At 39.8% G+C, this 23,831-nt stretch overlaps 1 protein-coding gene across 4 annotated transcripts in view; it reads left to right on the top strand.

Moving 5' to 3' along the window:
* The window catches only part of LOC125899181 (dedicator of cytokinesis protein 9-like), a 128,114-nt gene that overhangs the window by 70,231 nt on the left and 34,052 nt on the right, over positions 1-23,831 (top strand). For all 4 annotated transcript variants that reach the window (XM_049593256.1, XM_049593255.1, XM_049593259.1 and 1 more), the window contains exons 4-12: positions 4,188-4,270; positions 5,750-5,819; positions 8,948-9,043; positions 11,029-11,163; positions 17,993-18,167; positions 20,582-20,637; positions 22,567-22,641; positions 22,749-22,889; positions 23,337-23,549. In XM_049593256.1, the coding sequence (XP_049449213.1) occupies positions 4,188-4,270; positions 5,750-5,819; positions 8,948-9,043; positions 11,029-11,163; positions 17,993-18,167; positions 20,582-20,637; positions 22,567-22,641; positions 22,749-22,889; positions 23,337-23,549 (1,044 nt within the window). The remainder of the gene's footprint in view (positions 1-4,187; positions 4,271-5,749; positions 5,820-8,947; positions 9,044-11,028; positions 11,164-17,992; positions 18,168-20,581; positions 20,638-22,566; positions 22,642-22,748; positions 22,890-23,336; positions 23,550-23,831) is intronic.

Below are 23,831 nucleotides of genomic sequence, written 5' to 3'. Positions count from 1 at the left end.
TGTGATGCGCTGTTATTTTCAGGTTGTGTAGTGAGTGCATGCTTGAGATCAGAGAGAAGAACATCTGTGAAGTATCTCCTTATGTGTGTGTGATGCAAAATCTGTTTTAAAATCAGTTTCGGTTTTTGAACTACGCAGTCTGAGCCCAGCTTCAGTTGGTAAAACTACTTTCCTTAAAAAGTATTTTTTGTAATGGACTTCAAAATACCATTACCTTAGAAGTGCTCCCTTCTTTGACTATCTTTATAGGTCCCTTAAGGAACATGTTGCAGTTTTACATAAACTTTGACTTAGGGGGAATGTGTTATGGAAATCGCTGTTATGGCTTGTATGCCTCTCTACTTTTACTGTTTCCTCCTGTGTGAAACTGTTATGTGAAACTGCTCATGCTGCTGTCTTGACCAGGAGTCCCTGGAAGAAGAAATCTTGTATCTTAATTTGATTTTCCTGGTGAAATAAAGGATGCATGAGTAAAACAATTCAAGTGTCAACTTTTAAGAAATAATACCCAACATGATCTTTTAAAATAAGATTTAAAAAACAAGTTTTAATGGCTTTTAAGAGAAAATGTGCACAAGTTTCCTGCTATAAAAAGCATTGTTGGTTTATGCAAACTCCCTTGAATGTGACTTTGACATAGCTTCAACAAAAGCACTGGAACAAGTAGATAAAGATGATGAGGTTTAAATGTTGTTATCATGCCAAATAAAACGTGTTATTTAAGGGAAATGTTGGGAGTGTTAAGGAGCTGTAATCCCACAGAACTTGAAGTTTTAAAGACACAAAAGGTAAATATACTGTCAACTTTGTGCAGGTCGGTATTAATGCAAACAAGAAACACAAAGCACTTTATATACTGCATGTGATTGCACAAATATGAGAGTTTATTCAATTGCAGAACATGAAAAGCTTGGTGGCCGGACCGTGAGTGCAACGTCTGGTACAAGCAGTAAGAGGAATATATCACTCTCATGTTAACTGCACAGACACATGGCTGCAGAATAGTGACACTAATGTGAGTCATTACTCAATTTGTGGTCTAATATTAGCAGCAATGTACATCACGCATCACGGCTGATCAGGAAACCTCTTTATTTCCACTAAAGGGAACATTCATCTTACTTTGAACTGTTGCGTAAATGGTATCTGGGCTCATTACAGATCATTACTGGACTGTTTGTGCTGTGTTTTCTCAGTTATATCTATTCATGGCAGGGGGCATAGGAGGGATGAAGTGCAATTAATTTCTGCAATTTTCAAGTTTATCTAACTTCTGTTTTTTGTCTGTCAGTGTTGGTTTATAATTCTGCCTGTCTCTGCTGTCTTAGCCTAAACAAGCTGTAAACTTTCTGAAAGCACAGCAGCTTCTAAGATGTGTTTGTTTAGTAATTTACTTGCATTTGGACTGAAAAAAAATCAGAAAAAATGTGATGAATTATGGCGACAAGAGGGAAAATGTTTCTTCCTCCAATGATCACAGTGGGTTACCATGTGGCGCACTACTCTTACTGTCTTCTAAAGCCAGAGACCAACTGGCTGCCAACAGTTCACCTTCCAGGTCAGAGGTTAGCTTTCAGGGAGCTTTGTCTGAAGTCATAAAGATACTGAAACTGCCGGTCAAGTGTGTTGTGTGACATCACCAGGACAGCTGTGGGGATCAACCCAGCAGGAGCCTCTCTGTTTCCGATCGCCCTCCTGATCAGGTTGCATTTCGGCACAGTTCTTGTAAACGGTCACGTACTTCTGCAGAATAGATACCAGTGAGCTGCTCCTATCTCTGATTCTAACAATGAACAGATGTCTCCTTTCCCAGTACAGGGAGATAGAGATACACTCCCTCCCCAGTTTGTGCTAATGGATGGTTAGACTGAGGTGGAGTGTGGACACTGACCCTACACTCGTTATTCCTTGAGGATTTCACTACATAGAAGCTTTAATTGTTGCTTAAAACAACCGTGGTATTGTAGATGTGCTTTGTAATGATTCATAAAAACAGCTGTAAGTAAATATGAAACATCTGGATTCACTAATAAATAAACTGTGCAGTTTTCAAGTCCACCCAATCTCTAAATTTGAGAGCATATGAGTTTGCAAGTTGTTGGTTTGTTCATGATAATCAGCTCTGTTTACAGTTGCCATACCTCTCTTCTGTAGCATAAATTTGATTTGTGATTGAACCCTACGTTCTTCCAGTTTATCTTACCTTGAGTTTATCTTCTCTATCTCCTTTAACTTAAGCTTATATTGGAGTTATGATATCTAGCATGTGACATAGAGTATGGTGAATGTGCTAGGAAAGGTAGTACCGGCACGGTCACTACCTGGAGCTCGCATAAACAGAGACTGGGTGTGTCGAAGGTGGCAGTGCTGTTTGGGCTGAAAAAGCCATGTGTAATGTAAGGTAAAGGAGGTTATTCGGTCGGTGCGTGGAGCAGTGAGACCTGGCATTAGGAGAGTGTCTCTGGGACGCCAGAGATCACTGTCTAGCATCCTGGAGGTGTCATGGCACCAAATAGACGAAACACCGGTGAAAGAAGGTTCCCACCTGATGACCCCAAAGACGTGTTAGGTATCACTGCTCACTGGTCTGTATAGTTAAACCTTGCCATAATAGCTTATCATAGAGCTTCGGAGGTTATTCACTGAGCGCTGATCATTTATCTAGAGCACAAACTTCTTGTGTTTGAAAATGAAAAACAAAAGTGAGCTTTCCAGACCTCTGTAGCCAACATCTTATCTCTGTTCTACGCTACATTACCTGCTACAGGTAATGTAGCGTAGGCTAGGCTGTTTCAGGTTGTCCATATGTACGTCCCATCCTTATGAACGTGATATCTCAAGAACACCTCATGGGAATTTATTTAAATTTGGCACAACTGTCCACTTGGACTCAATGAGGAATTGATTAGTTTTTGGTGGTCATAGGTCAAGGGTCAAGGTGACAGTGACCTTGTTTGGCTTATTCTCATGAATTCGATATCTTAAGAGCACCATGAGCGAATTTCTTCAAAATATGGCACAAACATTCACTTGGACACGAGGATAAACTTATTAGATTTTGGTGGTCAAGCATCAAAGGTCAAAATTGCCATGACCTTGCATCCATTTCATTCTTGTGAAGGCAACATTTCAAGAACAGCTTAAGGGAATTTTTTTCAAATTTGGCACAAATGTCCACTTGGACAGAAGAATGAACTGATTAGAATTCTGTGGTCAAAGGTCAAGGTCAGTGTGACCTTACAAAATATGTTTTTGGCCGTAACTCTAAGAATTAATTTGCTAATTATGACAAAATTTCACACAAATGTCTAATAGGATAAAATGATAAAGATGATGGCCTACTATATCCAAAATGTCAAAGATCAGCTTCACTGTGACATCGTAATGTTCTACATAGAACACGTTTCTGGCCATTACCTAACATCATCATTTGGTCTGATACTGAATTGGTGACACTAATCTTGGGTGCCCACCTTGGGACTGTACTGATTGGAAAGATCTTCCGTGCTCCCAGTAGGAAAATGTGTGTGAAGCATCCATGTCTTCACAAACATGGGTGTAAACTGTATGAGAAACTTGACTGGTGCACGAAAGCATACAACCTTGGGATGGCAGTTCTAGCTTTTTAAACTGTCCATTGTGAGACCGTGTTTTAGGAATGCAACACTAAGTAGGCAGTATACTCTTTTAAAGGTGTCAGTGTGCTTCAACCAAAGTTCAAGTCTAATGGATGAACAGTGTCTGAAACTCTCCACCACACAACTTTCCAACATTTGAACTGGGAAGCCTGCTTCCGCAAATGTCTGTAACTTACTGAAACTTCCCAGATCTGAGAATTTTGCCCGCTTCATACAGCAATTGGCCTGCTGTGAGATAGTAAGCAGATTTCAGACATCTGCTCCTTTTTTGAGTCTACACCTGCGTGCAGAAAGACTGTCTGAATGTTTGTACCATTGTCTCCATATATAAACAGTAATTGCATCTCACTTCTTCCGAGGACTTTTCATGTTCAAGTTTGGCCTTTGTGAACATCTATAAATGCTTGATTGGAGGACACAAACTAGTGATTTTGACACAAACTGACACCTTTACACAACTCTAAAGTACTGCTCAGGTGTGTTTCACAGTGCTGACAGACTGTACAGTATGTTACAGTGGTCTTTAATTTGTTTCCTTTGTTTTCTCAGTGCATTAAGACCTACAAGTCTGACTGGCATGTCGTCAACTACAAATACGAGGACTATTCTGGAGACTTTCGACAGCTTCCACAGTAAGTCTGCAGCACTGTTATACACTGTATTCAAAGAGGTAATGTGGAAGTGTGAGGAGACATTCTTATGATGGGCAAGTAAGAACAGTCACCACATGTAATATATGGATGCCAGAGGTTTTAAACTAAAGACACAGTGCACACGCAGTCACGCAGTTTTTTCCAGGTCACCGAGACACACTGTAACTTTTGTGTTTCCTGCTTCTACAAAAATGTTGCTGTGATTTAATTACAAGGAAACGCATGCGTGCAAGTAAGTCTTATTTCCCTGCAACAAAAGACAGTTTCCTTTTTACAGTGCACTGGATAATTCCCGGCTGCAGCCTGTGTGGAAACCACCCTCATTGTCCGGAGATTGTGTCATCAGCTCCAGCCTCTTCCCTAAAGAATATCTGTTTTACTGGCAACACGTTAGAATATGAGTTGACAATGACCTTATGATCTCCACACTGACGCTGCTGCCAAATGGTCTGTCACTTTACTGAACCTGGGGAAGTTAAAACAATACCCCATGACGTGGATCGCCTGTTTAAAAACCTCACACTGTTGTCAGTAAAAGTGATTCTTACCTTTGGCACGTTTTCATATTCCAGCAGGAAGACAGTATACACCTCAGTGTGTTTCCATTAACAGTCAAGTGCTGCTTTTCAGCACTCCTGGAATTTGCATTTGCCGTGATGTTGCCTTTTTCAGACTCTCCAGAGGCAGCTGCAAATATGCAAAATTACTCAAATTCAAAGGCAATGAAGAAAACTGAAGGAAAATTCACATCTCAGTCACACCACCTCAGACCACATGTGCTAGAAAGATTAACTGAGTGAACTGAAATAAAAGCAGATAAGCAAAACTCAATCTGCCGTCAATATCCTCGACAGCAAACGCTGTTAAATGCCAAGTGCTAAAAACTCAAGTACTGGCAGTGAAATGCACCTAAAAATCTAATGTAAATGTGTCTATTGAGAAGAATGTCTCTTTCTAAAGTGTTAAATTAAGATAACATTATATGAACAAGTAACTAGTAGCAGAAGGTGTCAGATAAATGTGTTGGACTAAAAAAAAGATATTTTCCGCATCAATTTAATGGATAATTAACTTCATATCTGTCATACTGTGCCTTTACTGGACTTTTGCTGCAGCTGCTGATGTTTGCACATTCATTAATTGTATTTTTTATACTAAATATTGCTTATATTTTGTACTTATATGGCTTAGATTGAATATTTTGCGTTGAATATTTATTATCTCTTACTTCATTTGTGTCTTATTTTATTTTATTTGTGCATAATGACAATCAAGTTATTGAATTTTGAACAAGAAATGTAAAACCTAAAAGAATCTCAAAATTATACCTAAGTGCAGCACCAGAGGACACAGTTACCTTGACCTGTCATAATTTTTTGTACTTGATGGTGTTATTTGTTGTTTTCTCTGATCGTGTTACAGTACATGCTTGCTTAATGAGAATTGATTCTTTCACAGCAAAGTGTCTAGACCTGATAAACTGGCAGTCCATGTATTTGAAGTGGATGAGGATGTCGACAAAGATGAGGTGAGTCTATGGGCCCTATCATACACCTGGCAAAGGGCACACACCATACACATCTGTCATTGCTAGTTTCAGACTGACACAGTTGTCATTTTTACGATCAGCACCCTTGTGTAAGTAGCTTGCATCCATCTGTACACCCATGGGTCTTAAAATGAGGTGTGGTCAGATGCATTGTTTGTGCATTGTTATTTTGAGGCAGCAGAAAGCGACTGAGCCATTGACCAACCAAACTTGGTCCAAAGTCAGAATGGTACAGTATTTTCCTGCTATTTTTTAAGATAATTTTTGCCATTATTGGTAGGACAGCCAGGACAGACAGAAAGGGTGGGATAAAGAGAGGGCCACAGGTTGGAATCAAACCCAGGCCGCTGCAAAGGACTCAGCCTATATGAGGCACACACTCTACTAGTTGAGGTAGATGTCGCCCCAGTTTCCTGCTATTTTAACGTTGGATTCAGATAGTGAGATGCGCGTACATAGTTGGATTCACAATGTGTGTACACTCTGCTTGTTTCACATACAGGAACGCGTTGCTGGGTTGCAGGTGGGTAAAATAAAACATCATTAAAGAGGGAAAATATGAATGACATTCTGTAAAATGCAACATAGCAGAGATCAGAGCAGAGCTGTTTGCGCAGGAGGTGCAGCGTAACTTTGTTGATTATTTCAGAAGCTAAATTTTAGTTCTGTTTCCTCTATAGTTTTTAATTTTGCTGCTTAAATGTCTCACTATATTTGCTGCAGTGACATTAGTGCCATTGCTGCATTACTCTCAGCAGAAAAACGCTTGCTTCTCCAATTTGCTGAATGGCCATGCAAACAGCAGTGCACCAGGTGCATGTGGCTTTTTAAGGGAATGGGAGATGACACTCTGGTTGGTTGAATTCATGTTATGCCAAAAACATACCTATGATTAATTAAGGGACTAAATACAACCTCTTTGCCCCTTGCACCTCACTTTGCACCCAGATTATGCCCCATTTAATGAGCAAAAGTAGAGTGCGACACGCCCCCAGATGCACTTTAGACCATGCCCTATAAGTTGTTAAATAGGGCCCTCTACGTCTTATTTCTTAACAGTGTCTAGACTTTTCATCCCTTAATTTACCAAAACTATTCCAATCAATAGCTGAGAGTACTGAAGTGTGTGCATCTGCATTGTTTCTAGACTGCATTTTAACCGAGGATCACGTCTCTTTATTAGAAACCTTGCCCAAAAAAGACTGCATGCTTCTAATTCCAGTCATCAGTTTTGCCTTTCCTGTTTTCATTATAGCTATTAAAGAAATAAAAGGCATTTTTGCGTCTAATAGCTGAATTCAACGGAAAGAATTAAGTGTAATTAGACGTAAAGACTTTTACCGGCACACCATGTCTCAGAAGAGCTCCTTTTTTTACGCTCTTCTAATTTATGTATGACAGAGTGGGTGTGAGTGTTTTTGTGCACAGATTAAATGAGTGTTTGTTGCCTTTGGAATGGCTTGTGGGAGTGCACAGCAAGGAGGCTCATGAGTCACTTGACAGAGACACTCAGATGTGATGGGAGCCTTAAAGATGATAAGAAGCTGTGGCTGATGTGTTATCTAACACACTCTAAGGTCGTGCTCTCTCACAAGATGTATGATGATGATCCTGACCTACTGTGCTGACGCTATATGTCAAAGTGCACCTCCTATAGGCAACAAAATTTGCGTCAGTAGTAGCTGGAATACACCATTTACACACAGGAGCTTTTGGGGTTTTGGAGCTGTGATTGAGGAAAGCTGTGCGCAGGTCGTCAGGGGTCAGAGTCTGTCCTGCTCAGCCTCACAGTCAGCCTCACCTCTGACAGGACAGGAGGAGCAGGAGGACTTCGTTCAACTCTTGCCTCGTTCTCTGGCCTCCATCTCTTCACAACGAGATTTTTTTTTGAAACAGGGAGGTTGCTTGTGCAGAAAGAAAAGCAATTGAACTCATTCTCTAAAATACCCACATTAAATCATTTATTTTTCATGATTGTGTGTTTTGGATCACATGCAACTGAGATTTGGTTTATCCTTTCTTTGTCGAACCGGAGTTTAATAGTGCAACTGTTTTGTTTGCTGATTTTTTAAATAGTTTTCTGGAGTTCAGAGAGGATGAACCCTGTGATTCTTCTGCCTCTCTGCGGACCAGTGAATGTTGTCTAGACATTGAAAAGGAGAAATAGGCAGTGAACCTTTCCAGATGCTTTTCAGATCACTTTACAAGGCACATTGAAAATATCATAACTCCTGCCAGCACTTTTAAAAAATCCCCTTTTGCTTTATGCGACTGGAAGAAGAAGAAGAAGAAGAAGAAGAAGAAGAAGAAGAAGAAGAAGAAGAAGAAGAAGAAGAAGTAGTGCTGGACCAGGATGAAGACATCTTGAAAGGCCATTCACTCTCCTCACTGTGTGAAGCTATCAGGGTTCAGCTCCTCACTGTAGTCTCTCAAAGTCGGGAAGTAACTGTAAATGTCACGCAGGTCTGATATAAACCAGGACAGGGCCCAGCTCCTCTTCCTTCATTACTCACCTAATTGGTTTATTTTTACAGATCATTTTCATAGATGACAGGTTTTGGTCGTATGTGATCTCATGCTACCCACCATATGAGTGCGAGATGATCCGGTCCTCGTGTCACGGATCTGCTGTGAAGATGGAGATGTTTATTTTGTTTCACAGTCACAGTTTGTTTAATGTTCCTCTGCCTGCTTGTTTGGACTGAGGCAGACCTACATCGTGTTCTGGTCTGTGTCGTCTCAAACCACAACATCAAAGGTTTTCTGCACAGTGAGGCAAGGCTCCGGCAGGGTGTGTTCACAGAATGGGTGATATGATATCACAGTGTACTGATGCACTGCAAAAATATCCAAATTAAATCATGTTGAGTCTCTTTTTTGAGTTTTCTCTGCATATGTGCATTTATTTTGACTTTTTTTAGAAACAGGCAACAGTTTATTGATGTATGTGCTCCAGAATTTGCCGTATTTTAAGTATTGCAACTTCTTTTAACATTAAAATAAGTGAATTCCACTCTTTTGGTACATTTGTAGATGTATTACAGCATACAAAAAACAAGATTTTAAGATTTGATGATTGTCTGATCTTGTGTTGTTGTCTCCTGCAGGATACGGCCTCCCTTGGATCACAGAAAGGTGGAATTTCCAAACATGGCTGGCTGTATAAAGGCAACATGAACAGTGCCATCAGCGTCACCATGAGGGTGAGACAATAGTGAAAGCTTTAGACAATGGATTATTTGATCAACAGAAAATGAAACAGCAGCTATTTTGAGGGAGTATTCAAGTCACTTGTCCAGCAAAAATTATTCTTATTTTATAGTTCAGTATATTGACACAAAGACAGTTAAAAGACAAGTGCAAATCATGAGACAGAGCTTAATGGAGATGTGAAAAGGGACACCCTGATAAGCTATCTGAAACTTGACAACAGGAAGTGCATGTATTACAATAACATTTACCTCTACAAAACTCTAAAACTAACCAAAGACTACTTGAACTGCTAAGGACATTTATTCCATCAGTCTAAACATTGGTTGAAAAGGTAAGATACCATAAATAAAGACATGGATTTGAGGGTAGACTAACTAAAATACAAAACATTTGCTGGTTCCAGTTTTTATTTTTACATAAAAAATAAAAATAGCACAAAACCAGTAACAACAGACAGGAAGATCATAGGTTAAGGTGAGATGCTCAACATCTTGTAAAACAGAAAATGAGAAGAAGCAAGGTTACATTGTAGTATCGTAGATAATGGGTCCTTTATGTCCGTGATCGTCCTTTAAGATCAAGAAGTTCCTTATGATCCTTGACTTTGATACCTGGAAATCCAGGGTGTTGTTGCGGGAGAAATCTTCCACTCATTCATGAGCTGTCATCCATCCTGTATGTCTTAATACTGTGGGGTTTAAAACAAAATTCACCAAATATAATAAACATATAAATAAAAGGTCACTTCAAAGTCAAATAATATTTCCATTTTTTCCAGTATTTTTCACGTTTATTAATGACATGTCATAGAGGGAAAAAGTCAGTTGTTGGTTCCAGATGTTCAAATGTCAGCATTAGCTTTTTGTTTTCTTTGTGTTTTTTGACAGCAAATTGAATATCTTCCGGTTTTGTCAATTTGAAGATGTCACCTTTTGGCTCGTGGAACTTGCGACAGTCATTTTTAACAATTTTCTGACATTTTATAGACAAGATGCTAATTGATTAATGGAGAAAATAAGTCAGAGATTCATCTATAATGAAAATAAGCTTTGGTTGCAGCCACATTACTTTACAAATTACCAAAACTGTAATTTATTATATGTATATTGTGTACAAGTTATGTAGGAATGATGAAAAAATGTATGAAATGTTGGGAAAAAAACATACTATCAGGATGTGTAGATTTTAGTCTTGAGTCTGATCTTTTGTTAAAATCGCTTATTATTGACATGTCTTACCCAGTTTTCCTTAACCCTCTCATGCATGATATCAACTGCCATGGGGAGATCAGTTACTCCTTCTAACTAATATATATGGGAAGAAAATTTATAGGCATGATTTTTCACTTGTTTAGAAGCAGAAACAAACATTGAGAAACATTATTACTTTGTGATTTAATAATTCATGCATAAAAGGGTTTGTTTTGTTTAGATTCAGCTATGTCAGCAGTGAAATTGATCTATTTCTCTCATTATCATGAGAAGGTCTCGTCCTAAGTCATTTCTTCCATCACAAATATTTACCTAAAGTCAAATACATTTTGTTCATATAGCCCACAATCACACATCAGATAGAGCAAGACTATAAACAGTGAGGTATCTGCAAGTAGTAAAGTGGTGAAATAAAGTGATTAAAAACATAAACATATACAGACACTTAACATTGGGACCTTTATAGAAATGCCATCCTAAAAAAAATGTGGTTTTAAATGTTTTTTAGAAGCGGCTACAAATGTAGATGATCGTATCTCAACAGGAAGTATATGTCCCTCTATTCTTAATACATCCACCCATTGTTTTATTTTTTTAATAAGGTTTTATTTACTGCCTCTTTATTGGCAGACTTCTAATTACTGACAGCCTCATCTTTTACTGTATAACACAGAGAGTGTAGTGGACTTGAAATTGTAAAGACCAAAACATTACATTTAGTTTCCTAATAATTAAAAGGTCGAATGTTCTTCTTTCTGTTTCAGTCGTTCAAGAGGAGGTATTTCCATCTAACTCAGCTTGGTGACGGCTCGTATAATTTAAATTTTTACAAGGATGAGAAGATCTCCAAAGAGCCCAAAGGAACCATCTTCTTGGACTCCTGTATGGGTGTTGTTCAGGTACGCTCTAAAATATTTCTTTCTGGCATGAAGGCAGTGATTGTTGAACTGCAACGACCTTGGATGACTTGTTTTGCTAAACGGGATATCCCGTTGCCCAGTCCCTCGTTGACATTAAAACAGTATTTACTGGAAATAAACTGAAAATACAGACCTAGCAGCTTCCTCTTCACAGTTATTTTCTCTGTACACATATTTTCCAACATGCGGGGTGAAATGTAAGCTATGGTGGGCAAATTTTCAGCACAAATTTCCCCAGCAATGATGGTCCGCTGCTGAAAAGCATCTGTGAGACCCTCCGTGGTTCATTTCCCTGAAACCTGAGCTCTCTCCTCCCAAGGGTCACGCTTTACTGCTGACTCTCAGCTGGTGAAACAAGGTGAATGCTGAGGTCTCACTTCCGTGCACTTTCCATCGGGCCTCGCAATCAATGCTACGTGCAGCCATCTGAGTGCAGGCCAAGACTCACTGGGTGCATTATCATCTGTCTATCATCTCAATAGATGGAAAAGTGCTGATCTTACTGATGAGGCACCCAGCTGGCATCAATCGGAGTGTTTTTCCACGACTGTCTGATTCCTATCGTGTAGAGGGGGAGAGTAAAATGTAGAAGGAGGAGAGGGTTACACATGGGGTCTGAATGCTTTTAGATCTTAGATCTTTGGAGGGTTTTATCAGTGCAGCTTAAAGTGTCCATGGCGTCCCTCCAAGTTCACCGCCCAGTTTCTAGGCACAGACCGTCACTCTGTTACATTTCTCAGCAGTGGACAAAAAGAAATAAGAACGCATTTCCTGGTTCAATACAGATTGACGTCAAATATAAACGAATTTCACTGCACAGTTTTCTGCACCATGATATCCATTTTTTTACAAAATGCCACAAATACAGAAAGATTATGTTCTTTTTTATTTTGTATCACAAAACCTTAAAAATTGACCTCATCATGGATTCTTATTAGGGATGCACGATATTGGATTTCTTTGCCGATATCTGATTTGCCGATATCTAACAACTCATTTGACCAGTAACCAATATCAAAATCAATATATCTACTTTTTTCACCCACATTGTTTTAGTGATCATCAGGTCTTTTCTGTAGTGGAATTAACATCATATTATGGATACATACTCTTATCATTAAGGATGCACAGTAATATCAGCGTGTCATCGGCCAACATGCTGTGTTGGAGCCATAATATAATTTTGTTTATTCCATTCTTCTAACACAAGGTTAATATAAATATACACATGCAGTTATTAAACTGAACACGGGGTGGTGTTACACATAGGTAAGCTCCAGGTAATGGGGATCAGGTGTGTTGAACGGAGAGCAAACAGATGTTTATTATAGTGTTATTAAAGCTTGTAGTAAAACTGAATTTGCTGAATGGAATAATTATTACACATGGAGGATGCTGTCTCCCCTCTATATTACGGTGAACATGTGTACATTTTATTGAGAATAAATGGATCGCCAAATCCAGAGAGATAAAGCACGCTGGACATTGGTTTATCATTAGCCTAGAACACACATCCGAAATAAGTTCACCCGTTTGCCCCTCAGTGGTTTGTTTAGACATTTTATTTTGTTAGAAGTCATGACATGCTGATAATATCAGTACATCATTGGTGTTGGCCAGTATCGGCTTTATAATGAATGAAATCAGAATCGGCCAACATGATTTTTCTTATTTTACACAATGAATGAATATGTTGAAAAGCTTTCTGTTTCATGTCTCCATCTGCTGGTGGGCCATTACAATAGGCGTATGCATGCATAATATGATGTCAATTCCCTACAGAAGAGACTTGATGATCACTTAAAATAGGTGGGGAAAAAATGGATATATCAACATCGGTATCTGTTATCTGTCAAATAAGCTATTATATATCAGCGTATTGAATATCGTCAAAAAATCCAATATCATGCATCCCTAGTTATCGTGATGGCCCACCAGCAGATGGAGACATGGAATACAATGCTTGTCAGTGTATTTGATATTCATTCATTGTGCAAATTAAGAAAAAGCATGTTGGACGATTCTCATATTACATTTAAAAAGCCAATATCATAGCATGATACTGATGACATGCCAATATTACCATGCATCCCTAATGTTAATTTAGTTTGCTTAAATAATTGCAATGCTGAAAGGAGGACAGACATATCACAACTAAAAATTATATTATAAAACAAACACACAAAAAAAGAAAAGAAATTAACCAAAAAAGGCGAGAAATTTGTCACAATCTATTTCCAGTTCAACCTGGACTCTACTTTCCATTGTTTTTGTGTCTAAGTGACTAATGGAGATAATAGTTTTTAAAACTGGTCCAATGTTGAGCGAGACAGCTGCAGCCAGCAGCGCTGAAACAGGCTGCATTCAAGACATTTTGCCACTGACAGGCTCAGATTATTATCTGTATATTGAAATTTTCTTAATAGAGCAAATCAAAAAAACACAGTAATATTTGGTCAATCCAACAGTGACACAACAAAAAAGTAAGCATTAAATAAAATAAGAACAATACAAAGCCAAGACAGGACTAAGACAAGACAAATACTACAAACCAAATCAGTACCCACAGTAATACAATTAAACTATAGAAATATATGGAAATGCATATATGATGATAAAAATAACACTAAATACTAAAACATAATATAGTGGTTGTTGGTCGCACAACTGCCTGTCACATCACAATGTAATGTCTGTAAAACAGATGATCAGTCATTCAGGAATATTTGGAAAGTCCAGCTCTTGTACATACTCGAGAAAGGGATCCCACATCGACGGACCTTTTTGTTAAAGAGTAAGATCCTTTTTGTTTCACCAGAAACAGCCCTGCAAGTTCCATCTCCAAACTCACCAGCCTCCATTTAAATAAAAGTGAGTTTGTAATTGTAAAACACACTCAATTCAGAGTCAGCAGAAACAAAATTAAACTTACAGCAGCCGTTTTGGTTCGTCTTTCCACTGTTCCAACTATCACCAAGGCTGGTTTGGTTGAAATAAACCTTTAATTCCCCCAGTTAGATTGTAAATATACTGGCTCTATACATGCTAAAATGACTGTTTATTTAAATGGAGTCTGGTGGGTTTGGACATGGCACTTTTCTGGGCTGTTTCTAGTTACACAAAAGGATCTTACTCTTTAACAAAAAGGTCTCTCTCTGTAAGGATCCTTTCCATAATGTTGTCAGACACCTAAAATAACAATCTGAGCCTGTCAGTGGCAAAAATGAGTGCTTAAGTGGACGTACACTGACGGTGCACAGATGCCCTGAATGGTTACATTGCGGACTGTTTAGCTGCTGCCGATTGCCTCGTTCTCACTCAGTGCTGGACCAGTTTCAAAAACTGCTGTTCCCATCAGTCACTTAGCAGAAAAACATGGAAAAGGATGGTCCAGGATGGAAAATACCAAACTTATCCTTTAAGCAGATGCCCTCACAGTATATTGTCATTCAGCTGGTCATGCAGTGTTGATGATACAGGCCTTGTACGGTAATCAGTGAATCATTCTGTTGGTGATTAACCTGCACCAGTAATTCTGCAGCATTACACAGCCCCTTATATACCACATACAGCTAATGAGTTTCTGCTCCGTTGAAGTCACAAAGATCATATGACTTAAACTCAACCAGCAGAAACTGCCCTGTGAGTGGAACTGCAGATGTTTAACTCTGCAGCTGTAATGGCATGTGGAGTGACATCATACTGAGCCTCAAGCTGCTCCTGCGCTTTGTTAAGATGCCAACATATGCTCAAACACACAATGCTTTTGCCTCATTAATGAGGTAGGTGGTGGTCCTCCCTGTAGGTTTCATGATGAGCAAAAGGCCTCAAACTGATAGCTGTGGTTTGAGGTTTTGTTTTCTCTTTTCTCTTACTCCTCCGCTTTTGTAATAATACAGATACTTACTTTGGTTTTAAAAATAATTCTGACTGGATCGTCCACTTATTTCCCCGAGGATGTGTGCAGCTGTGTTGTCTAGGAAATTGAGACGGCTCCTCCCACCTATCAGATGATTAAGTCCATTTATCAAGACTCCAGTTTTATTTCCCCTCTCCGTGTTTATTCAGCCAGTCTCCCTCCCAGTCACTCCCACTCTGCTGTTTCAACATCGCAGCCTGGCTACAGTGATAACCACCGCATAACAATAACACGGACTGCTGACAATAATGAGAAGACTTCCATATCTAGCCGAAGAAACACTGATTGAATACTTTATTAAAACGCAGTGTCATGGTCAAACTTCTGCTGAATCGGCAGTTCTAGGTTCTGAATGGGCTGCAAGAGAGAAAAGCCCAAATGGGACGGTGACATCATTGAGGTCATATTTTCTGTTGGCTTCACGCTGCAGCTCCAGCTCACTTTTATAAAGTCTCTGCTGTGGTCCTGGCAGAGTTCAGAGTCTTTGTTAGGCAGATGGAAATAATATGTCCCTCCCTAACTCACATTGTCCATTTGCTGTCTGTGACAGTTAAATTAAATCTGGGTTTAGCCTCCCATCTCTGTCCAAGACAGTGACTCACATTTTGCAGATTTTAGGAGCTGAACAGTGTCATTTTTTAGTCCAGTATGTTGTTAGTGAATATTTAGGGTTCCAGCAGCAATGCTCACAGCTGGAACCCCCTTGATTTTGCTCTCATTATTCTTCTTTCTTATTTTTCTCTGCCAAAAAATGTTTGTGCAGCAAAAACTATCAGAACAAAAGTCAGCAAAATTCACAAATTCCACCCACTATGCAGGTCAACCCAATACTCATTGACCTCAGTCCCATACAGGTTTATCTATATGGTGCATTTCAGACACAAAGACGAAAATAATACAATTCATAAACACATGACAAGACAAACAAGCAAAGGAACAACAGTCGATTGAAATTATTTAAGAGGCATAGAAGTAGGATACATCCCTTTGTGTATATGGTCCATTTTTTTTTTTTCAATTTTTTGTGTATTGACCAAGTCACAGTCTTAAAGACAAGGTGATTTTCTCCATACAGTGAATTTCGTTAATAATTGCAACCCAGTCACTATTTAAAGAGGGGCTTACCTGTAGCCACCTCCATGTGATGGCTGTCTTGCTCACGGCCGAAAGTACTTTGGAAAGGTATTTGTCCTGGGGCATGATCTGGAGTTTTGCCCAAGTACAATATGACAAAAGAACAACTTCTATTTCAAAGATGTTCCTTATTTCTTTGGCGATGTCTCGCCAGTATGGAGAAATTAGTGGGCATCCCCAAATGGTCTGCCATTGATTTACCACACAGCCTCCAGCAATCTTCCGCCCCTGAGGACGTATCGTATCATGTTTTTCCGGCAGAACTCACGCCAGAATCTTGAATTGGTGGTCCTAGCTTGACCCTCCCAAATATCATTCTGATCATCCTCAGATATCTCCAGGACTGAGTCCCTCTCCCATTTCTGTTTGACCCGGGCAGTGGAATCATTTTAGGAATTTTGTAATCTATTATATATGGGTGATACAAGATGCTTGTTGTCTTTATTCTTATACATCAGTGAATATATCAATCCAATTGGGTTCACTATCCTCTGTTAGTTTGATTTCTTTACTGAAGTAGTCATTACCATTAGCTGTAGTGCAGTAAGCTCTTATAGCATTATACGCCTAAACCACATATCTAGACCGGAAGGTACAAGCTCTGAATCAAAAGCCACCCGTTTCAGTATTTTCATGTTTCTCAAGGTGAAATAATTTGCAGGTCTTAAACCATACCTTTAGAGCTATCTTTGTCCATTGGTTTGGTTTATCCAGATAAGAATCCTGGTGTTGGTAATTACCTAGTACATACTGTGCAGGTATTTTGAATTACATTAATTCCAAGTCTTTCCATTTGGCTGAATGGTCTGGATCGCAGCAAACAAAAGAACAAAGGTTTGGGGCAGACCTGAAGTGTTCAGGAAGTGAATTCTAGATTTTTGGTGCACAACAACCTAAAGCTGCCTCTTCATGTTTGGTTCCGACCCTGGAAATGGTGAGCAAGTGCAATTATCTCGAAAACAGCTCGGCCTAGAGGCAACATTCTTTGACCATTTTAATCTCTCAGGTCATCTGCATCTTTGCTCCGATGTTCTTCTGCTCTAAAAACCTGCTTTTGACATCTCCTTAGTAACCGCTGGGCTAATCGTCCCAAAACTTAGTCAGGATCATCTGCAGACTTCACTGATCTTAAGTTGTCAAAGAAATTTGATGTGTGCATCTGTTTAATTAAAGAAGCCAATCAATTTTTATCAGAATAGCTGCAAGTGCGGGCATGTAAAACACGTCTTCACTGAAGGTCATAAGCTATATCAAATGTTTCTGAAAGCAGAGAGCATCAGCAAGTTGTGATAACCATGTTGAATTAATTTAAAGAAAATCAATCACTCCCAATCTGCCTGGACCCTGCTCGTTGCCGCTTGAGGCTGTATTTACTTTGTTTTTGCAGGATCAAGCTGCATAATACAAGACAGTGAGGGCAGAATTAAAATGAAGCAAGCTATTGATTTAGATCATAAAACTACATGTAAGAATCCGGTGAGCTGGCAGTTGAGTGTTAGCTTTGGATAGCGGGATGAATCATTCATGCAGCCCTGCCATGTCCACAGATGGTTATTTGATTTGTAAATGTGAAAAACTAAACTTAGTCAATCATTCATTCAATATCAGATACATGTGCACTTGGCAAACATGAAACCTCCCCCTGTCTGAAAACAAAATCTTTGTTTTGCACACTTAAAATATTCTTATTTTTCTGAGGTTTGCGGTTTTATTCATTTTTTTTCTACCCTTTTTCTCTTCTTTCCATGGCTGCAGAACAACAAGGTTCGGCGGTTTGCATTCGAGCTGAAGATGCAGGATAAGAGCACCTACCTGCTGGCTTCGGACAGTGAAGGAGAGATGGAGGACTGGATCAACACGCTCAACAAGATCTTGCACAGCAGCTTTGAGATCGCCATGCAGGAGAAGAGGAATGGAGACATTCACGATGGTGTGTGTGTTTGTCTGTCCGTCCGACATCCGTTTTCCAGCGCCTGAAAGAACACAAATATGAAATAGAATATTATTTTGTGTTAGTCAAAATATTATTAGAGTTCATGATGAGAAATGATTTATGGTTTTCATGGTCTTGCAAAAACATCTGTGGTTTAATTAAGAAATAGATTTTGCAGACTGAAATATGTGAGACAAAAGCAGCTTTGTGTTTTCACACCGGCCAGATTATATGAATGATATCAGTGTCAGCAACATGATCTCTCCTGTACTTGCTGTTTAATATTTGTATAGCTGCAACGATTACTCAATTAATTGATTAGTCACCTGACAAAGAAAATCAAGGCAACTATTTTCATAATCAATTAATATCTTTGAGTCAGTTTTTAAGAAGAAATTTCCAGAGCCTGCTTCTTAAATTTTACAGGTTTTCTCAGTCCTCTCACTGTAGACAGACTATGTTTGAGTTTTAGACTGTTGACTGACTGTCGAACAAAACGACATTTGTGAATGTCAGCTTCGTTTCAGAAACAAAAATATTAATTGAGAAAGTAGTAAACACAGGCTAATCAATATGAAGATAATCAAGCCCAAGACCCAGACCCTATTTTTCCATGTTTCTGTGTCTGAAGGCCCAGGCATACCAAACTTACCTCAAAGAACTAGTGGCAATGAAAGCCGATTGTTGCGTTGTGTTGCCTGTGTCTTGGCCAAATAGTTTCAAGTGAACACACTGCAAAGACTACAGCCAATGGCAAACCACCTGCGTGAGAGGAAATAACTCACCACACCAGCAGACGGTGGTAGTCTGCAATCATCATTCCAAAATATAACCAGAAGACCTTCTCAATGCCAGTTGGCACATTAACAACAATCCAATGTTAAAAGAACAAAGCATATTTACTGTGCACCAGTGAACAGTAACACAAACACTTATTAAGTGTTTCTCGTAAAGAGCTCAATGACTAAAGAAAAATAATCTTACCTTAAAGGGATAGTGCACCCAAAAATGAAAATTCAGCCGTTATCTACTCACCCATATGCCGAGGGAGGCTCAGGTGAAGTTTTAGAGTCCTCACATCCCTTGCGGAGATCCAGAGGGAGAGGGGGTAGCAGCACAACTCCACCTAATGCAGGCTGACGGCGCCCCTGTTTCCTCAACTCTGTTTCTCTTCTGGTGTGCTGAGCTGAACTGCCAGTCAGAGCGATTTCATTCACAACAGGCTCCAATGTCTCCAACATCAATTCAGCTTACTGAATTTGCTGGAAAAAGGCCATCAAGGGCCAAAGATGGGCAACAGTGCTGGACACACCACACCAACAAGGGTGACTAATGGAGACAGTGTTTTTTGAACTTGGTGAAGTATTGAGTGAGACACTGCAATAAAACCACGTGGGGATATATGCACCCTAAATGTATGTCCACTAAATGTTTTTGTCACTGACAGGCTCAGATTCCTACAGAGATAGAGTTAGATCATTTTTGTTTAAACAGAAACAGCCCTGAAATAGCTATTGCCCAACCCACCAGACCCCATTTAAATACTCAAAAGGTCTATCTCTGTAGGGATCGTTTCCATAACGTTGTCAGACACTTTGAATAACAATCTGAGTCTGTCAGTGGCAAAAACAAGCGCCTTTCATAGACATAAATTAACGGTGCCCTGAGTGGTAACACTGCAGCCTGTTCCACCGCTGTGGGCACTTTTGCTCAATACTGGAGCACTTTCAAAACATTTTGTTACACAAAAACATTGGAAAATAGGATCCAGGTTATAAAATACCAAAGTTACCCTTTAATTAATGCAGTTTATTGTAGAAGCTATGATGGTGCTATCTAAGATGAAAAATGTTCTCAGTTGTTATATCCAAAATAATAATCAACTCATATCTGAAGATCCAGTAAATCTCCTCATCCTCATCACTTTATTTACTCTGGCATACTGAACGTACCTGAGGATGTTTTGTTCATTCATACACCAACATCCACTCTCGACTTGTGCCTCACTTCTCCCCTACTTCTCCCTGGCCCTGTAATGTAGTGATGTGATACCAGACCACCCAGGCTTTTAATACTCACCTCCTGTCTCATAGGAGGCTTAGCCATGAAGGAAAGCGGCTGAATGCCTTTACACAAAACGCTCCACTAATCTTCCCTAACTCCTCAGCTTTTATTAATCACGCTGTGCATGAGAGAAAAAAACACAGGGGATCTCTGAGCTTCCATAAATATGCCATTGAGATCTGCTGTATCTCCATCTCAATCCTACTGATTCCTGTACAGCTGAATTACTGTTTACCAAACTTTGACATGTCAGTAAGCGATTAAGGAGGTTTTATAACACGAGGGGGGTTTGTTTATGTTCTACAACTTTCAGTTTGTATCCAATGATTTCTTCTACTCTCTTCTAGATGATGATCTTGGAAAGTCAGACAGTTCCTCCTCTGGCAGCATGGACAGCTTTCAGGTAGGTCCTCTTGGTACTCACACATTCAGTACATCATCACATGGAGCTGCAGCATCAAACTTCTGTTCCTCATTGAAGCTGTAATGTAGAGGGCCTCTTCGCCACAAACATGTGGCTTGGATTTAGATTTAAGAGTTGCTGGTTACACACCTAATTTCTCAGTTGATCATTTGTTTTTTCTTTGATCTTATCTGACATTAATCACAGACCTCCCGCCACACGATGAAGTAAAACTCCTCAGCAATATTTGAGTTTCAACCAGAAAACAACACTGCAAATTAAACATCGGGCCTTTAAACTTGCATCCAACAATATTCAACACAAGGTATCCAGTCGCGGAAAAGCTTTGTCTTAGGCCTTTGTTAGCTCAGCCCAAATCTGTTTTTTGGTAGTCTGGACAACAAAAAGAACAAAAAACAAAAACACATAAAATGCCATTTTTACAGATCAGATCCCAACCAATTTTATTGGTGACAGAAATGCGATTCCAGCCACGTTTCTACAAATGCATCCCAGTTCGGCTGCTCTGGCTGTCCAAATTAGGCTTTAAAGCAGTGGTTCCCAGCTTGTGGTTCACGGTCCAAAAGTGGGTCATGGATCCATTCTGAATGGACCGCAAGTGACTCTCAAATATGTCAAGCAACACACTTAATTTTCTTATACAGTGAATTTCTGGCACAGAGCTCTTATTTTGAAGAGCCATTTCCTGCTGTAGAGTGAGTGACTAATGTACACTTAATTGACAGAGACAGCAAACTAGCTCAACAGCATAGCCAAGCACAAGTATGATGCTGAATGTATTAAACTGTGTGGATGTTGGAACTAAAGACTAAGGAGAAATCTGGACCATATGGCTGGACCAGTTGGGAATCGCTGCTTTAAAGTGTCTTTTGTGTCATTCGCATGGAAATTCTGACCAATCAAGAGCAGCTTTCTTGCGCAAGGCATTTTACCTGGTCCGCTTGTAGATGCTGCCGTGGGAACACGGACTAACTCTCGGCAATTATGCAACTTTGGAACAAAATTAGTCCCTGGTTCGGACCGAAGCAAGCAAACTCTAGGTCTGAAAGCTCTCTGACCATACTTCTCACTTGATTTATACCTCAGTAAAATTTTCCTAATTAGTTTTTGATCTCAATCACTAGTTTCAAGTTGTAATTAATACAGCACGATGGTCATTTTGTAAACTTTGGTCCCATTTAGAGTAAAATAAAGTAGCTTCACCCTCTTGTCCAAACATGGTCACTTCTAGCTCCAGAAAACTATGATGACGACAGCCAAAATGCCAGACTCAAAGCTTCAAAATGGTAATCCACATACTAGTGCATGATGTCATGGTGGCTATATCCACTTTATACAGTCTGTGACAACAACCCATGCAGATGGGTTGTGTGGACACACAAATCCAATCTGATCACTTGCAGTTAACAATGTGGACAGTCTCACTTAACGATCCGATGTGAGAAATCTTTTTTCCTGCTGTCATAATGCACCCTTACTTTGACATATGACACCTGCATCAAAGATGTTAAAGGTTTTAACGATTAAATCTGTGTCTTCTGATTGATTTACAGACTGATGACTTACAGACTGTAAAAGTGCTCTCAGCTCCTCGTGCTGTTACAGCACTGAGTGTCACGCAATAGTGAAGCCATATGTGCATGGAAACTGGTGGTAACTGTTAACTGGGAAACAGCTTGACAGGTTACAGTGTGTTGCACTGAAGTGTATACTGGTACCACCTGACATTCATTACTGGGCCTGTCTGCCCAGCATGATCAGCCAGTAAAATATGAAGCTTCATTTCCAAATGACAAAAAATGTTCTAATGATAAAACCAACTGAGTGGAAATTTCTCAGACGATGCTTCTGGTGTTTCAGACAGTTTGTGGTTTAAATCGATTTAGGAAATGCCTTCCTTCTCCTCAGAGCGCAAGAGATATTGAGTCCAGGATGAGGAGCGAGACAAGGTTGAAGCTGTTCACCCTGGACCCTGACACACAGGTACTGAAATGTAAAGCGAATTAACGTCCACTCATTCCCTCATCGTAATGAGATCCAACTGAACACTCCCTAATGAAATGCAATACCTTCCATTGTGCTGTCTTCAGAAACTCGATTTCTCAGGAATAGAGCCGGATGTGAAGCAGTTTGAGGAGAAGTTTGGCAAGCGGGTTCTTGTGAACTGCAATGACCTCTCATTCAACCTGCAGAGCTGTGTGGCCGAAAACGAGGAGGGACCAACCACCAACGTAAGACTGATCTTTTTCTGGCCACAATGGGCCCTAAATAACAGAAATATCATTATCCGGCTGACTAAAGACAGAGGAGATGGTTTGTTAGAGAGGCCGGATGGACTCCCCTCATTATTTGAACCGCTGAAGGACTCCTGTTGGCATAGCAACCAGGCTACAGGCTCAGTAATGGCAAACAATCCGTATAATGGAGCCTGATGTCCTGCTGTCCCTCCCAACAGAAACTGTCTATTAAAGAGACAACATGTCAAGACTGTGTCCCCACTGATATCACACACCCACACACACACACACACACACACACACAATGCATAAGTACTGTAAAATGAAATATATTCTTGTGGATATGAAATTATTCTGTTTTTAAATTTGTTGAGATTGAGATTTATTTTAAAATCTGCATCATCGGTCTGACACAGAATTTTCACCCTCCTTCCTCTTCAGGTAGAGCCATTTTATGTCACCCTGTCACTGTTCGACATCCAGAATGGCCGTAAGATCTCCTCTGACTTCCACGTGGACTTAAACCACCCGTCCGTAAGAGGAATGGTGCCCAGTAACACCAGTCAGTATATGAACGGGGGAGGGGACGCCCATCCTGAGGGGCAACGGTTGGTCCATGGGGTGCCAGAGACAGCCATGCAATATCCAAGACAGGTAAAAATACCTTGAATTAAGATTAAAAAAAAATGCATGCAGCCATGCTAGTGGCTCCGTGAATCAGTGCTGTACACAAGTGGTTATCAGTGTTAAAGTGCCATAAAGCTGCAGTCTTCCTAATGGCCAGCAGGAGGCAGCTCCTTGCACAAATAAGTCCAGTTGCATAGAAGGCTATTCAAAAATCTCCATACTTCTCACTTGATTTATTACCTAAGTAAACATTTTCTAATGAGTTTATGGTCTCAGTGGCGAGTTTAAAAGCTTCGTCAATATAGCATG

Source organism: Epinephelus fuscoguttatus, linkage group LG13, assembly GCF_011397635.1.
Source record: "Epinephelus fuscoguttatus linkage group LG13, E.fuscoguttatus.final_Chr_v1".
Lineage (NCBI taxonomy): Eukaryota > Metazoa > Chordata > Actinopteri > Perciformes > Serranidae > Epinephelus > Epinephelus fuscoguttatus.
This window is presented reverse-complemented; position numbering and strand designations above follow the sequence as displayed.